This window comes from Neovison vison, chromosome 7 (genome assembly GCF_020171115.1).
Source record: "Neovison vison isolate M4711 chromosome 7, ASM_NN_V1, whole genome shotgun sequence".
Classification (NCBI taxonomy): Eukaryota; Metazoa; Chordata; class Mammalia; order Carnivora; family Mustelidae; genus Neogale; species Neogale vison.
Window position 1 is genome coordinate 16,781,983 of NC_058097.1, and position 18,772 is coordinate 16,800,754.

Here is an 18,772-nt window from a genome sequence, read left to right on the forward strand (position 1 = left end):
TGGGAAGAAATGTGACTTGTCCCCATTTGGGGACACTAAATCGAAGGGAGGAAAGATGGCCCAAACACAAGTGGCTTCTAAGGAGCGAGGACCATGGAGATTCAGCTGAGCAGCCTTCTGAGTTCAAGGCCCTGCATGAATATGAATGCGCCACTGATGAAAGTTACAGCCCAGGGTTAGAGAAGTACATAAATATTCAAACTGATCTTCTTCAGCATGTTCAGATGTCCCAGTCTTGCAAGCCTAGTGTACCCCACCGTGTCAGTCACCCGGTGCCAATTTCAGAGTCTCCCTGGGCTTCTGCATGTGTGGAATAGGTCTTTCAATGCTCATTTACTTTAAAAGACAGCCATATGACAGAAAAGACTAGAAATTACTAGCACAGCATGGTGCCAGATATATAGCTAGTAATTATATGTCATAAAATAAGAACGTTTCTGTTAACCACCCTGCTCCCACCCGACTCCTGGTAAGCACAAAAATATTTTTAAACCTCAATAAAGCGATACCACTAAAAACAACGGCAAAAAACCTACTTCCTAAGGTATTCATCCAAGACTTAAAAATTAAAAACAAAAATCTTCAAAGTGCGGCCAATGGCAGCAACAATCTGAAAGTAAGTCTGTATTATTCAACTGGTCTTTCACATACTTTATTTCATTTACTGTGTGAGTGTACTTCTTGGCTAACCATGGGACGATTCCTAACCATGATAAGAAAATAGCCAGATTGTGTGTTTGGAAACATGTGTAAATACATATTATGTTTAAAGAATGGTTTTTAAAAAGGTTTAAAAAAAAATACAGGCACAAACGGGGAAATAGGCTTGTGCAGAAATTTTAACCATGCAGGTTGTATTTTTCACAGCTTTTAAATAGTTGGGCATAGTTCAAAGTGCCTAATTAATCAGTGATGGCAGAGAGATTAGAAGAAGTAGCTTGTTCTTAAATATAATTGCATCTGTGATGTATTGGCACTTAATCAAGTTGTACATCTATTAGACAAAACTTGCATCTCGCAAGTGAAGGGAAATCCCAGAAAAGCTCAACTCTTTGGGGGCTGTTTTTCAGTAAGATCCAGCAAGCTGCTTCTGCTTTTGACCTGGGATACCCTGACCCAAGACCATCAGTGGCTTCCATGCCTCTGGCATTAACGGTAGAAGCAATCCAGTCCTAAGAGGAATTCCTTGGGCGACCTCCAAACAGGTAACAATATAATAGCTACCTCCACTTGTAGGCTTAGTATTTACAAGGTAAGCGCTGAAATCAGAGAGACAAGTTCGAGCTAGGCCTGAGTCCTTCTTGACACATGGAAGTTCAGCTTATTCAGTCTGGTAAACCAGACTGGGCCCACATAATGTACAGATGCTCCCAAGCCTTTTGCCTGCATCCCTCTGGGTTTAGTTTGGGGCCTCAGTTTCCACATTTGGTGGATCTAGGCTTCCTGGCCTAGAACCTTGCTGGTGTCCAGCTTGCCACCTCTGTTCTGCCACACTGGGCTGAGCAGGCTATGTTTGTGCCTCACTGGGCTGAGCAGGCTATGTTCTGGCTGTCGGGCATTAATTCCACAATTGGGATAGGCAGAAGAATCCTGACTGGAAAAGGGCTTCCCCTGCAAGGCCAATGCCTGACTTCTTGTGCCACTTCGAAGGTACGATTGGGAGAGGAGCCCTGCTCTCTCACAAGCCCTGCTGAGATCAGCTGGAATGGCCTCCTGCTTGCTACTGGCTGTTAGTGATGTATGCACCAGAGCGGACAGAGCCCATCTGCAACCAACCATCCGGGACGATCAGGAGGAGGCCCGATCACGAACCTTCCTCAACACCTATCACAAGAATCAAATCCTATGAACTGTATTATGGTCAATACGCAAAATGTTTTTAAAGCATCAGAATTTTACAATGTTCTTGCAGATACCATTTAGAGACAAGAACAAAACTTCTGTTCAGATCAAGCTCCCATGTCCAGCTTGCAATGTTGCTTTCCTACAGGCCAGTGGGGCAGAACCCTCGTCGAAGCCTCAAGCAGGGAGGATACATGGCTTCTATCTTCCATCTACCCAGTCTGAACAAGTCACTCCCATAGCCAATCTCTCACACCTTCAACCCCAAGGACACACTTAGCATTGCCTTCAACCTCTAAAAGGCTTGGCAAATAGACAGATGATGTAAGGTCTTTACTAATTTATGAACTGGTATAATATTTCTATTTTGTTTCTAAGTCCTCCCAGAGGGCGAAACCCATCCTATGTGATCTTCGTGTTGCCTGCCTTCAGGGTCAGTACCTATTCTAATAAACCACATTGCGGAAGGCTTTCTCTTTACTAACTAAAATACTTAACTCATATCCACTTCCAAGAGACATGTAAAGAGGAAGATGATGATTACTCTGGAAATATTAAAAATCAGTTTAAGCAATTTAACACTTGATAGGAACCAACAGAAATAAGGAAAAACATCACTTGCCCAAATGGCCGACACATACCAACTACAATCAGAACTATATAAATAAAAATAAAATAAACGGTAAGATTATGCAAAACCAACTTTGGGAAATCCCAGGTGAGAAGGTACCAGCGTTGAGCTACATGTCACGAAAGCATAACTTCAATTTTCAAACTGCATCTTCATCTCTTTTCTTAGAGCTTGCTTTTATTAAAGTTTCAGTTGGTCTGCTAACTTATCTGAAACTAAATCATCTGTCCTTCTATTTTGTACACAGAGAAACCTTAAGAACAAAAGCAGTACAGTCTCCAATTAATACATGTTCAGCTTGCTCACTTAACCTGCCATGAAGGAGAACCCTGATGGCTACTGGAGCTTCCCTGGGGTTCTCCAGGACATTTCCTAGAGTCCTCATCTCAGAGGTCCACCTATCTTCAAAGTGCACTTAGGCAACTGCACCCATCACGGAAAGACCGGTAATCAATTTGGATCATTCGGTGGGGTCAGAGGTGATGGCTTTGCATCATACCCCAAAGCTCAGGATTATGGAATTCTGAGCATCACATATAAAGTGGTTTGCCCCATGGGCTTCTCACCTAGGGTACATCTTACTTGTCATATTGAGGATGGGCCTCTTGCTGTGGTTCCCTTAAATCAAATTTACTTCCCACAGAGACTGATAAAGATGGAAATGCCTTTCAAGATTTGGTTTCAGGGGCGCCTGGATGGCTCAGTGGGTTAAGTCTCTGCCTTCGGCTCAGATCATGATCTCAGGGTCCTGGGATCGAGCCCCATATTGGGCTCTCTGCTCAGCAGGGAGCCTGCTTCCCTTCCTCTCTCTCTGCCTGCCTCTCTGCCTACTTGTGATTTTTATGTCAAATAAATAAATAAAATCTTTAGGAAAAAAAAGATTTGGTTTCAGGGATGTGTAGGTGACTCAGTCAGTTAAGCATCTGCTTTCAGCTCAGGTCACGATCCCAGGGTCCTGGGATCACATTTTCCATCGGGTTCCCTGTTCAGCGAGGAGTCTGCTTTTCCCTCTACCTTTCCCCTCTGCTTGTGATCTCTCTCTCTCAAATAAGTAAATAAAATCTTTAAAAAAAAAAAAAAGATTTGGTTTCAAGCAACATAGCTCTTGACAAGAAAAAGGAGAAATAGGGGAAAATAATAATGCTCTTCCAACAGGTTAAATCTTGACATCAACAGGGAGGGAAAACCTGATTTTCCAGTACAGAGACAGATGGGTTGATCCTATCTTTTATATTCCTTCCCTAGCAGCAAACACTGTCACAGTACAGACAGTGCCCAAATATGGACCACCCAGCAGGTAGGACCTCTTTCTTCAGAGGCCCAAGAGCTACAGCTATGACCACCAATTCAGATCATGTTAGAAAAGACTATGGTTAGTTTGTTCAATTTTATAACAAAACAGAGGACATGGAGCACCTGGGTAGCCCAGTCGATTAAGTTGTCCAACTCTTGATTTCAGCTCAGGTCATGATCTCAATGTTGTACGAATGAGCACAGCATAGGGCTCTGCACTCAGCGGAGAGTCTGCTTGGAATTGACCCTCTCCCTCCCTGCCCCTCCCCTCGCTGCGCATGCGCACATATACTCTCTTAGAAAGAAAATAATATAAGTTAGATCCTTTCATTCTTCGGCCTTGGCCTCCCAAATCACTCAAAGTAAGTGCCAAAGTCCTTAAAAGGCCCTGCTTAGACTGCCACCCCCTGACACCCTGGCCTTTCTGTTCAGTAGCCTGTCAAGCATGCACGTGCCTCAGGGCTTCTGTACTTGTTGCTCCTGCACCTCGCATGCTCTCTCCCAGGTATCTGCCTGGATCAGCCCCTTGCTTCCTTCCGGTCTTATCTCACATGTCACTCATCAGCGAAGGCTTTCCTGTTCATCCAAGTTCACATATCATAACAAGCTCCCTTTGCGCCCCTTCCCTTACTAGATTTATTTCCTTAGCACTCACTCTATCTGACACAGGATATATCTGTTTACTTCCTTGCTTGTCTGTTAGCCACGTCTCCTTTCTAGAACATCACTACGTGAGGAAAGGAACTATGTTGTGTTCACAGCTGGATCCCCATAATCTGGCACACAGCTTGGTTGTAGTCCCATAACTGGCAGAGAGTAAGTGCTCAATACATATCTGTTGACTGTGTAAACAAAACAAATAAAGAACAACTTAAGAGCTGTGCCCAATAGCGCACTTTTTCCATTGGAATGGACATGAGCAGTCTGACTACCAGAGGGCTCAATGGCTAAAAGGCTAAAGCTGTCAGGTGTCCAACCATGTTCAAACTTGTAGTCCACCCAAAGCAGCTGGTTTGGCACTGATGACACGGCAAGCGTGGGATGCTACATAAGAAGAAACATCTAAAAAGAAGAGACAGAAATTATGTGGGATGGAAACACCTGGTTTTCCAAATCAGAGGGAATATATTACCTTCTGAAGTTTCATTGCCAAAAGCAATGGAGCTGCATGACCCTTCCTGTCAGTAGCTTTACTTATATGGCAATACTGCTTCTTTTTAAGGCACAAAAGCATTTTTTTTTTTGGCACAAAAGCTATCGTATAAATGAACTGAACACATTTATTGGAAGATAATATACAGCACGGTTAAGAGCATGGATGCTGGAAACACCTGCCTATATCCAAATCCCAGCCCTCCACTTCCTATCTGTATGACCTTGGCAACTGATTTAATTTCTCTGTGCCTCAGTTTCCTTTGTGAGAACTGGATCAGTTGACACACACAAGGCCCTCATGAAAGTATTAAGTGCTTGCTATTATTACTATTTTCAAAACACATAGGAACCAGTCTTCCCCAATAAGCCTTACTCTCCTCTTCATTCAATATTAAATAACAAACAGAGAACCCACTATATGCTAAGCACTGTAACAGGTGCCAGGTGGATGCCTAGGTAAATAAAGACTAGTTCTGCCCTCACCGGGCTCATAATTTGTTAGTGATCATAAACATGCCTGGGATTTGTGTTTCAGGGAGTCCAAGTCTCAAGAAGCAAGGTAGGGGCTGGCCAGCCGGGTGCCCCCACAGTAGCAGCTCCTCACATGGACGTTAAGGCAGAAACAAAAGGAAGAGCTTTCTTTTTGTGTTAGCACCATGGGAAGCAAACAGCCTACTACCTATTCACAATTCATTTCTGAAGGCTTAATAAGCAATCCCTGATTCTTGCTGTGAGCCAGGAAGCTGTAAAGCTAACAAGACCCTTCATGATGTAGCCCCTGTCGACCTCTCTTGCCTCAGCGCCGCCACCAACTAGCCTCCCAACCCCGACCCTTCACTCCAGACTCTTGAATCTTCCAACAGTTCTTCCAACATGCCATGCTGTCTCACAGCTCGGTGCCCTTGCTGAAACGCCTTCTTGGGCTATCCAATCTTTACTTGTTCTAAAGACTCAGGTCCAAGGGTCTTTTCATCCAGCACATCTTTGCCAACATTCAAACCTGACTGAGGGGCTCCTAAAATGTGCTCCTGTGGCACTTGTCACAAAGGACAGTAACTGTAGTCACCGAGGTCTGTGGCTTCTACCAGGTTACCCAAGCCTAGAAAGCAGGGTGGGATCTTGTAGGGTTTTGAAATCTCAGCCTCTAACAAAGGGCTTGGCACATTGTAGGTGTTGGGTAGATGTATGGCTGGGGACATCTGAAGGACACTGGTTACCCCTGTTCTCTCATTTCCTTGCTGCCATGCTTGGCACTGTCATCATCAGCCTCCTTCAAATGACCAAAATGCTCCTTAAAGAAAAATATTAATTAGAAAAAAAACAAAAACAAAACAAAACAAAAAAACCTTTGTTCAATTGTCACCTTTCCAAATGAAGTTCACCTTGAATCCCCTATTTCACACTGCAGCCTCCCTTCCACCTGACATAATGCTGACTACCATATCCACCTTCTCTTATTTTCCACATATACGTTATCTTTAGATCCTGGTTAAAACTCTGCAGTGTAGGTATTTTAATCTCCTGCCTTTTCTCTTAGTAATCTCTACCCTCCCGGCCCCGGGGGTGGGGGGGGCTTGAACTAACTGCCCGAGATCAAGAGTCACAAACTCTACTGCTGAGCCAGCCAGACGCCCCTTTAATCCCGTGTAAGCCAGAAACTAAGTTCAGAGTCTAAGTCATGTGCTCAGGTGACCGCAGGTAAATAGGTAGTTTGGAGATAGGTCTTCACTGATTCCCATCCCTAAGTGCACTTGGGGGTTTCATCCTCTTTCAACAGGTCAGGTGGTTCTCCAGAGAGATGACACTTCTTGAATGTTATAAAACCTGCTTGAGCTCAATTTTTCTACTCAATCAAACCAAGAATTCTGTCTAATGTCCTGATGGGAAATCATATGTCCCCAGTATGCTATAGCGTGCTACATTTTCCTTAAGAGAGAAAAGGGGGAGAAGAGTCTAGGACTCAAAAAGAAACATGGTCTCAGTTTTTTTGGTCATAGAAGATCATGAGGTACTATCTGGGGGTCACTGGTTTTAGAAAATGTATGGAATCCTGTCAAACCTGGGCTGATCCACTAGGAGATCTGGGATAAGTTTTTATTCTGTTCACAGTTATGTTTTAAAAATTTTGTGATGGCTGCACAACTCTGTAAATAAACTAAAAGTCATTGAATTGTACCCTTTAAATAGGTGACTTATATGGTATGGGACTTCCATCTCAGCAAAGCTGTTATTAAAAATAATAATATTTAGCGGCACCTGGGCAGCTCAGTCAGTTGAGGGTCCAACTCTTGATTTTGACTCAGGTCATGATTTCAGGGTCACTGAGATTGAGCCGAAGGGCAGGCTCACGCTGGGCATGGAGACTGCGTAAGATTCTCTCGCTTTCTCCCTCCGCCCTTCTCCCCACCACCATGCTCGCTCTCTCTTTAACAAAAAAATGATAATATTTGGGTTTGGTTCAGATCATGGTTTATGGTTCAGTTTGGGTTCAGTCATGTGAAGAGCCCGAGTAAACAGAGAAAAAATGCGGGAACCACTTCACTATCTGACCCAGAGATGTTTTAATAAGCTGAAATCTTTAGCCGCACATCACTAGTACCCCTACCCTCTGTGCCGCCCACTGTCCACACAGACCATCCCTGCCTCTCTCGGCTCTGCACCCTCAGCAACCCCCTTTCTGGACTGGCCCCAGGCCTGGGGAGCCAAGGTGCCTAGCAGGTGCTTCCCTTCTAGAACCAGTGGGAAGAGTAGAGCGCCCAGAAGGCATGCTGGGACCTGGACACCACCCCCCAGGAAGACTTGAACGCTTGCAGGGTTCGCTGCAGGGCGCTGAACGACATGGCCTCGCCCCAGCCGAGTCGGGGTGTCCATCCTGCTCATGCTGACTTCCACGGTGCCTGGTGGGGGCCTGGGACAAAGGGAGCCTCTGGGGAGGGGGAGAAAACACTTGTGAAGAAGTCGGGAGAACTGGTGAGCTACTGCAAATGCCTTCTCTTAAGTGTTACAAGTTCATATATTAATGGACAAGAGATTTGCTAAGCACCATCCAAAACCACTGAAGATCAGGTACCTAACGGTTCACATACATTAGAGCACTCTAAGGTCTGAAGTTGGTAAGGATCATTGCTTCTAAGTTATTTTAAAAAAGGATACATAAATAGGTGATGGGTATTAAGGAGGGCACTTGTAGTGACGAGCACGGGGTATTGTATCTGAGTGCTGAATCACTAAACTCCACCTGAAACTAATATAACACTGTATGTTAACTGGAATTTAAATAAAAACTTAAAAAAAAAGAAGGGAAAAAAGAAGTACAAGTTAGACATAGGGGTATGTCCCTCATGGAAGAGCTAAAGGAGAGGAAATGACTGATGGATAAATTTCTTAAAAATCTGAAGTTGGAATTTAAGGACATGAATAGCCTTTACTATCAATAAAACAAAGACTATAAAGCTCAGGAATCAGGAAATGCCATAAATTCAAGTGTCTGCAATATCCATGAGTGTATTTCTCTGCTTATTCATAAGACACAATCACCAGACATCAAAGAAAATTCCTTCTCACTAGGAACTTCTTAATACTTGTTGTTCAATATGGTCAACCTCAGCATACTAAATAGTGTAAAAGGAGCCAGAATTATTACAGTTCTTCTGTTTTTGTTCGAGGAAAGTTATGTGCTCTGTATGAGAAATCCGATCTCTCACAAACAGAAAAATAACACAAACTGTTTTATTTGTATATTTATAATTTATAAGCCAACTTCTTCCAAATGAAGATTTAAGACAGTCAAGAGCATTGGCAATAAAAAGACTCTTATCCACATGTTAACTGGTCTTTTTCTGTCCACCATCTTCTTTAAATAGCAGAGTGCCTAGCACACAGTAGGGAATCAGGATATATATTAATATATTTATGACTAAACAAACACAAGGGCAAATATAAAATCAAAGAAGCTAGAGGAAGATGTTCGTAGAGGACAACAGCAAGATGCACATTTCATCAACCAGGAGTGTCCAGTGTCAACATCCCGCATGGCTATTGTTGTGGCTGCCTGTTCAGCCTTTGTGTACGATGTACCAAATACTGGGTGTAAAGTGGTGAACAAAACATGGAAGTTAATTCGTCTTTTTGGGTAAATAATCTCATCCCCGTGAACTACAGGGCACCTCTGACGAAAGAGGTCCAATTAGAATATTTGCCTGAGATTTTTCTGTGAACAGAGATGAAACTCACAGATGGCCCACAGACCCAGGGTTAAGTTCCATGTGCTCTTGCTCAAGGTACCTTCAACTCTGTTAGCTATCTTGGAATCTTTATAATAAATCCTCTTGTAATGCATAAGGTAGATTAAGGTGACTTCCTGTTACTTGCAACAAAAAAAATTCTTCGGTATATAACTTTCGATATACATAGAAGATTAGTGAGGCCAAGGGAGGTTCAATGACTTATCTGATCTGGAAAAAAACCATAGATCTGACTCCCAATCCTATATCTTAAGTCCAAGAAAAAAAACAAGCTTTAGAGAAAGGAATCGACATGCATCACCTCATGAACCACAGAGCCCAGGAGGAAATCCAGCCGCTGGCACAGTTCTCCAAGGTTTGATAAGCTGCTGGCTCTATGAGCACTATCAGGATCTCTTGCTCCCCTCAGGAAGGTGTGGATCAAAGGTTCTCTGTATTTTGAGACCATGTCCCCTACAGGGAAAAAAAAAATAAAAAAATGAAATCAAAATCTTTAAAAATAAATTTTCAAGTTCTTAAAAAAGGAATAATGAGGGGCACCTGGGTGGCTCACTAGGTTAAGCATCTGACTTCAGCTGAGGTCATGATCCCGGGGTCCTGGGGTCAAGTCCAATGCAGGGCTCCCTGGTCAGCAGGGAGTCTGTTTCTCCCTCTGCCCCACCCCAACTCATGCTCTTTCTCCCTCTCTCTTACTCTCTCAAATATATAAATCTTTTTTTTTTTTTTTAAGAAGGTATGGTGATACTATCATGGTATATAGTATGGTGTTTTATATTTTCAAGTACTTGCATAACCATTAGAAGTCATGCTCTGGGAGAATATTCAATGTCACGTAGGAAGAGGACTAGGAATTGACCATTAGAATGAATGACAATGAGGTCACTTTTGACCCTGATGAGAATGATTTTGATGGACTGGCAGGGGTGAGAGCAGGAAAGAAGTGACTCTAAGAGAATGCGATAACTGTGCACAGAAAGATCACTTTAGGAGTTTTCCAGCAAAGCAGATCAAGGAAATGGGGTAGCAGCTAGTCAAGGAAGTGGGGGTCAAGAGAGGTTTTCGTTTTATTTGAAGAGAGGAGAAATAGTACACTAAGACATTCAGAATTGTCATTTTACAAATGGAAACAACTTCTTCCTCCACAGGTTTGTCAAGGGCTAAAGAGGTTTTGTCTTGATTTAGGTTCTGAGGCTCTAGGTCCAAAACCCAAGTACAAATACTACACCTTTAGCTTTTTTGTAGCCCTAAGGCTGCATGATATCAATAAGGTGACAAAATGGTTCCTGAATAATTGCTTAAAGTCATCTATTCTTAATCATCAAAATGATGAATCACAAACAACAACAACAACAACAATAAAACAAAATACCACCAACTTGGCCTATCAGGCTCAACTCAAATACCATGTCCTTTATGAAATCTTTCCTCAGTTGGCCTTAATTAGTTGTCCTGGGAAGTCCCACAGTTCCCTGAATTTAAATCACTTTGGCTTAAATCACAAGTGTCACTAATGCCTTGATTCCTGTTTGCAGCCTCTCTCATTAGACTATGAATTCCTTGAGTGTAGAATTTTGTTCCCTTCAGTTCTTAGTAATCTTTGTATGTGCTAGGTACTCAACAAATGCTAACTGAACTGAATTCATTAGTTTATTCAACAAAACAAAATTACATGCTAGGTATCATGCTAATGTTCTAGGGGTAAAATATATAAACATAATCTTTACCCTCTAAGAAGCCCAAAGTTTAGGAGGTGGGTACAAATGGGTAAGGACCAACAGTCTCAGGATTGTGTGATAAAATGCCCAAAGCCATCATAGAATCGAGCAGAGGTTGCCTGCAGAGTCCAGTTTCACTAATCTCAGTCACTCTGGAATGGGGAGGAGGGGGGGAAATTGCAGGATGAAAGGTAAGAGCAGATAACAAACAAGTGAATGTTTACCAACGTAGGGATTTAGAGTTAAAAATGAGTGGCAAAGAAAAGGAACTATGTGCTAGGCACTACGGTAGGCCTGGGGATCCAATCATAAACAAGAAATAGTCCTTGAGAAAAATTTTAGGAAGAACATCGAGAGGTATCTCATTCATTCATCCAACCAATCTTATCTTTTTCTTTTTTAGTGTTTTTTTTTTTCCTTTTTGTTTTGTTTTGTTTTTTAGTAAACTCTGCCCCCAATGTTGGGCTTGAATTCACGACCCCAAGATTAAGGGTCACATGCTCTACTGACTGGGCCAGCAAGGTGTCCCTCAACCAGCATTATTCCAAATTATGTTCTCAGTCTGGAGGTAATAAAACATGAGCAAGAAAGTAAAGGTCCCATCTTCATGAAACCTACTTCTAGTGGGGGAGAAAGATAATAAATGGTAAATAAGTCTTCCTGCAGCAGAAACGGTTATGAGGAAAAATAAGGAAGGTGTATGGGGCGGGGGAGACTGAGAGCCAGGGGTGAGGGCTCTGGGAAAAGCTCTCAGAGGAGAAGACCTAAAGGAACAAATGATGAAGGCTGTGGAGGACAGTGAAGAGTAAAGGGACAACAGAAGTTTGATATTCAGTATAGACATCATAGGGCTGTTTCTTATCCTGACATTAATAAAACCACAATTTAACGTCCTGTGTATATAAATTCTGGCCCTGCCTGAGCTTCATTACTACTTTCCAAATGAGCAACCACTTAACTGCAACCTCCACCAATCCCATTCCCAAGAACCTAAGAACCCAGAGGAGAGAGCCAGGAAGAAGGAAGGTTAGCATCTCAAGAACCCTGCACTGTACTCCATCACTGGGCTCTGCGCTATGGTGTTGCCGGGTTTGGGGCTAGAAGAGCTGTATCGGCTGTATCCGCTCTGTGTTTCTCAGAGTGCGCTGCCATCATGTTCTCTGCAACCCGATCTCCCTCAGGGCTCACACACACAGACTCCATTTGTGACACCCTTGCTCGGTCCTGCTCTTCTTCATGGATCTACATCTCTGCTCCCAATTCCTGGGGGCCACTGCTTGCCTCTGATGAAACCTCCATCCCCTGAGCTCCTATCATGCCGCACAGCTAGCTTCTCAAGACTACCGGATTCTAGTCTCCAGGATGGGGGTCACTCCTGACCAGGTTTCTATGTAGAACAAAATGAATGCATGTAGTCAGAGAATATAGCTTCCAGGGCTGGAATTTGACGCAGGCAGAGATTTTCAAGATCCTACATAAAGGGTTCTTAATTTTAGTTTTAGGGATCCTTATATGTCACATTTTATTATGCACATCTCATTGGCATTCTCCCATTTTTGCATGCAAATAGCACTCTAATTTTGTTCACATATCCGTCATCTCCCCTGCCCCAATCACCACCCATGTGATTCAGGCTAACGTCTTCAAGGGTCTAAGTGAATCATGGTAGACACATCCCCTTGCCTTAACTGGTTTATGCATAGGCATGTAACCTAGTCTGAACAAGAGGTGTGAAGGAAAATCTGCTAAAGACATTTTATCTCTGCTCTGATAACACCTTAGAGTTACTTCAGTCAACCTGAAACCATAAGGGACCAGCGGATGAAGTCAATAGCTTAGGCTGGCAGAGCAGGAAAATGAAAGGAATGTGAATCTTCAATGTATCACGAAGCCAAAAAATTAACCAGTCCTGGACTTTTTATTTTGTGTAATGATTCATTCCTTATTATTTAAAGCCAGTTGAGTTGGGAGTTTCTGTTATCTGCAGCCAAAAGCATTCTAACATATAATATGAAAACTGGAATGTTCTTTAAAATTATAGAGCACTTTGGAGCACCTGGCTGGCTCAGTTGGAAGAGCATGCAACTCCTGATCTTAGGGGTCGTGAGTTGAAGTCCCACATTGGGTACAGAAATTACTAAAAACTAATATAAACTTAAAAAAAAAATTGTAGAGCATTTCTATGTCAGTTCAATGTCTAACAGTGCAAAGCCAGAAAAGTTAAATTTGCCAAAACAAAGGAATTTAAGACAGTATATGTTTTTTTTAAAGGACTGAAAATCAGTTTCATAACAAAATAAAAAAAATTAAACCCAATAATTTTCTTTCTTTTAATTGCAATTTTAATTGGTACGAAAGTGTAGTACACAGCATGACTCTTAAAATATCAGCATGCGTATATATGTATATGACTTTCTCAAAGAGCTAAGTCATCCTTATATATCTGCCAACCTATTAAAACATCAGCATATATATATATATATGACTTTCCCAAAGAGCTAAGTCATCCTTATATATCTGCCAACCCATTTAAAAAAAAAAAAAAAGGTGAGTAACTATTTACAGTAGTAGTTTATATGAAGGGGTTATATGCTGAGCATATTTCACAACTACTGACTAACCCATTTCATTATGAACTAAAACCCTGGGCTCTGGGACATCTGCTGCTATTCCTCAATTTCTGATTAAGCAACAAAACCTCAATGATCCCATCCTGGAGGGGTTGGGTTTAGGGTTTATTTTATTTTATTTTATTTTATTTTTTAAAAGATTTTCTTTATTTATTTGGGAGAGAGAGAGAGAGAGAGCATGAGCAGCTCTTTATTTGGGAGAGGGGGAAGCAACCTCTCTGCTGAGCCAGAAGCCTGATGTTGTTATTTCTGTGTGGTTTTTTGTGCATTGTTGGGGTTTTTTTTTGTTTTTTTGTATTCTTCTTTTTTTTTTTTTTTTTTGTATTCTTCTTTATCCAGATGAGATGTTCTTAGTGCTTCAGTTGAAACTTATTTGAACCACAAGATTCCAAAATTCACCTTTCGTCTTTAAGAGAGCACATACTTGCTCCCGGCAAGAGCAAACAATTCATTACCATCCTGTCACCTTGTCCCCTTCACAATACGCATGTTATATGGCTTTTACAAAAAATGGTATTGATTTCTGACCCCCCCCCCATATTCAGAAAGTACCCACCACAGACTACAATATTTGCAGTAAGGGATACCCATGAGGAGTGAAGTGAAGTTCGAGAGACCACCATCTTTCCCTCAGGCATTTCTGAATGGCTTAGGAAAATGAACACAGTAAATCCAAGCTCACTTTTAGAGACTTACTCCAGTAGATGCTAGGCAGAGAGGTTTATCTTAGTTCAGCTCTAATGATTCCTACTTAGTTCAATGATGATGACAACACCTGGCTATTTGCATTTCCATATTCTTCTCAGGAAGTCAGCAATAATCAACCTTACCGAAAAGCACACAGCTGTGTGTTCAAGGAAGCAAGTGAAGGAACTAGATTTGTTTGAACAAACCTGATAAAAATGGGTTGCTTTGGAAGGTGAAAAATCAAGAGTATAGTGAAAAGAGAGATGAAAATTTTTTTAACCTGCCTATGGCTTACTTGTATCAATTATCATCTATGTGAACAGATTCTTTTCATATATTAGGATTTGGAAGATTTTTACCAAGCTTTCCAATGGAACTTTCAAGTCCACACTGATAGATTAATTTACGAGATCCCATCTCACAGAAGCGGTGAGATGATTTGCAACGAGAGACACTTATGTAGTGGAAGATCTGAATTAAAACAGTCACTTCTGGAGCCAGGGGACATGCTGATTTCAAGGGCTCAACCACTCCCCTAGTTAACTGAAACAGTTCCTAACAGTGAAATTGAGAAAAACTCAGTGAGAAAGAAAACGCCACCCCTGGCCAAATCCTTAAACCAGCCTATTAATACTCCCTTATTAATGTCTGGGGACTCCCCTATTCCTTCTTTCTTCCCTCCCTTCTGTCCTTTTAATTAAAAAAAACTGGGGGCACATAGATACGAGCACAGATAAAACCATTCCTCAGTACTCTATTCTATCTACCAGTAGGAAGTAACTAAGAAATATCCAGTCCCGCTGGCTAAGGTGCTGCTGCGTAAAATCAGTTACATTTCTCAAAGACCAAATGATCACTTAGAGCCAGCAGCACTCCTTAGGAGTTCATTAGAAAAATGAACTTCTGTGATCAGAAGTTTATATGCATGCTGAATGTTTTAGTCCAGTGTTTCTCAAACACAAACAGAGGCACTGAAATTGTGCAGCGCGACTTGATTGTAATGTGAATCCGGATGATTCAAAATTATCAGTAAGATGAAAACGCAACATTTAAAAAGTTCTTTTAGAGAATTCAGACCCCTGAAATAGATCAGATTTAATCTCCAAGCTTCAGTTTGAGAAATGCCCTTCCAACTAGCCAATTTAATGATAACATTCGATATGTACTACTATGGGGAAGGGATTCCATATGGCACTAGAGATTGAGAGAGAAAGATTTTGTTCTTCTAATAATTTTTTTTTGAGCAGGTTCCACTCCTAGCATGGAGCTCAGTGTGGGGCTTGACCTCATGAACCTGAGATCAAGAGTTGCCTTCTACTCACTGAGTCACCCAGGTGCCCTTGATAATGCTTTTTTTTTTTTTTTAAATAGACACTATGTTTTAGAGCAGTTTTAGGTTCATGGCAAAACTGGGTAGAAAGTACAGAATTCTCATATACTTCCAACCCCTCTTTCCCCAGACTCTTCAACTAGCAACATCCTGCACCAGAACCAGACATGTGTTTCAGTTGATGGACCGAAAAAAACACAGCAAAATCCCCAAAGCCCACAGTTTACATTAAGGTTCACTCTGGTGTTGTACACTGCAGGGGCTGACGAACGTATAAGGACATGTATCCATCACTGTGGTATCATACAGAAGAGCTTCACTGACCTAAAGATCCCCTGTGCTCTGCCTTATCTCTCATCCTTATCTCTCTTTGGAGGCTAACTCCTGGCAACTACTGATCTGTTTCCATAGTTTTGGAGAATGTCCTATTGTTCCAACAATATCATATGGTACATAGACTTGACTTCCTTCACTTAGTAACAGGCTTTTATGGTTTCTCCATGTCTTTTCATGGCTTGATAACTCATTTTTTTTATGTGCTGAAAAAATTCCTCTGTCTGGGTATGCCACAATCTATTCCAATCACCAACTGAAGGACACCTTGGATGCTTCCAAGTTTTGGCAATTATGAATTAAGCTGCTATAAACATACACAGGCGGGTTTTTGTGCAGATATACGTTTTCAACTCAACTGCGTAAATAATAAGGAGCATGATTGCTGGCTTATATGGTAAGAATATGTTTAGTTTTATGTGAAACTGCCAAACTGGCTTTCCAAGTGGCTCAAGCATTTTGCATTAGCAGTTCCCCACTGCTCAAATCCTTAACTTCATACCCCCTATGACATGACCCTGCCTATTTCTGGTCATATTTACCTAGCAGCATGCCCTTTGTTACAGTAATCTGGTATAGCTACTTTAAATAATTCAGTGGAATATTATTTGTCAGTAAAAAGGAATGAGGTTTGATAAATGCTGCACCACAGATGAACTTTGAAAAGATTACATGAAAGAACACAGTCACATACCAAAAAAACACACATGTATGATTTCATATATGGAGATGGAAATGACCACAGTAAGTAAATCCTTAGATAGAAAGTACACTTGTGATTGCTTGACTGGTAATGGGTACAGAATTTCTTTTGGAGTAATGAAATGTACTCAAATTGACTGTGGTGATGGTTCACAACCTTGTGAACACACACAAAAAATCCTGAACTATACACTATAAATGGGTGAATTATATGGTATATGAATTATATGTCAATAAAGCTGCTTTTCTAAAAAGCAAGTTTTGAAAGTAGGAAGGGTAGGAGGACTAGAGAATCTATTTTACAATAAACCTGGAAAAAATAACATATAAAAATCTTAACATATTAGAAGAAAAGAGGTATGTAGAAGCAGAATCTGATGTACACTGCTGCTTTCGAAAAGCTCAGAGACCGAAGGCTTGGGGTGAATTCTTCGGACAAATCGCAATGTCTGCTCCCATCAAACATAAGGCGGGAGAGCCAGGTTCTTTGATGATATGCCCACTACAAGAACCAGATTCTGCCCTTGACCACCAATAAAGCAGAACTCAGAACTTTCGCTCTGCTTTGTGAATGGCATTGCTTCTGCCAGCTCTTTGCTTCCTTATTTGTCAGTAAAAGATGGTGCCAATACAATTTCAGTCTTTACTACTTCAGAACTGGCACTTTAAGGAGTGACATTTTTAAAAACCTTCTAAATTAACTTCCAGCGCATCGGTCTTTTTAAAAAAAATTTCAGTGTAATTCAAAAGTCCCTTAAAAGAAGCAAGAAAAATACTGAAGATTTAAACCTAGAGGTCCTTGTATATAATTGGCCATTTGGTCCAATATTCCATCTCTACGCATGGCTGTGCCAAACCACATGTGATAAACATTAACGCAAGATGTCCTGCAAATATTTTAAAACCTCTGTGCTCCAGCCCTTTTATTTTGTCTAAATCAAATCTCTTTTGCTCTTTATTTCCCTGCCCTGTATGGACCCGACTCAAGTGGAGATAGAGAACTGGTCTTTCTCTGCATATCTTTGAATCTTAATCTTATCTTTGTAAGCTCCCCAATCTCAATTGCAGTGTTTAAACCCCCTCTGTAATCCAACCAGTTCAAATATGCTCTTCCTTTCTCCAAGATGATACTTTCTGTATTTTCAGTTTTTATATTAGTTATGTGGGGGAGAAACTGCAAAATAGTTAAATGATAAAATACACACTTAATTTCACTAAATTAGGGTGCCAGGGTAGGGCTCAGTCAGTTCCGCCACTGCCTTCCGACTCAGGTCATGATCCCGGAGACCCAGGATTGAGTCCCATGTCTGGTTCCCTGCTTGGCAGAGGGTCTGCTTCTCCCTCTGACCCTCCCCTCTCTCGTGCTCTCTCTCTCTTTCACTCTCTCTCTCAAATAAATAATTGATCTTAAAATTTTTTTTCACTGAATTAGTTACTGAAAAAGGATAGAGAGAAACAACTTTCCTCGCATCTTGAATTCCCATTTATTCTGGAATGAAAATGGTCCTTAGGGGTGACATTATGGACAGCCACATGCCCTCACAGAAATATTGCTGCTGATCCAATCAGTGAGGAAATAGATAAAATAGAAATCTAATTCTGTCCATGTACCCTACCTATTATGTCCTCCCTAACGTCTATTCCTTTTTCCTCCATTCCAGAACCTAGACCTCTACTTCACTGTTGGAAGCAATACAGCAGAACTCCCAGCTGCTTGTAACACTTCATGTACACACGTCACTGTGCTGTGTGGACCAGAGTCAACAAATTATAATTTCTGTCAAGGTCAGAAGGAGATTCGATTGAAGCCAGGGACTAAGGCCTTAAAACACTGCACAGATCCTGACAGGCAGGATTTCCCCTCCAAAAGCTATTTAGAGAATTAAATAATTTAAATGCAATTAATTTTTGATGAAATTCATCATTAAAAAACTCATAGGTAAATTTTTATCTATTAACAACAATTACCTTTCGGCCCTGAATTTCCCCTGCAGCTCTTGGGAAATCATCTCTTTCTGATTCAGGTCTCCCTCCCCCACAGAGCCCTTTATGAACAGGGGAGAGGTTTTAGTGAAGATCAATTATGCAGCTACAGATATAAAATGCCGGGGAATAAAACAGTGTTGAGCACACTTACAAGCCTTTTATCTGCAAAGCCCTGTGTGCCTATTATCTTGTTGGAGCCTCACAAGAATTGAGGTAGGCAGGAA

At 41.4% G+C, this 18,772-nt stretch overlaps 1 protein-coding gene across 1 annotated transcript in view; it reads right to left on the reverse strand.

Moving 5' to 3' along the window:
• TANGO6 (transport and golgi organization 6 homolog) overlaps positions 1-18,772 on the reverse strand; it is a 182,841-nt gene that overhangs the window by 33,830 nt on the left and 130,239 nt on the right. Inside the window, exon 16 of the mRNA XM_044255839.1 lies at positions 9,467-9,618. Within this exon, the coding sequence (XP_044111774.1) occupies positions 9,467-9,618 (152 nt within the window). The remainder of the gene's footprint in view (positions 1-9,466; positions 9,619-18,772) is intronic.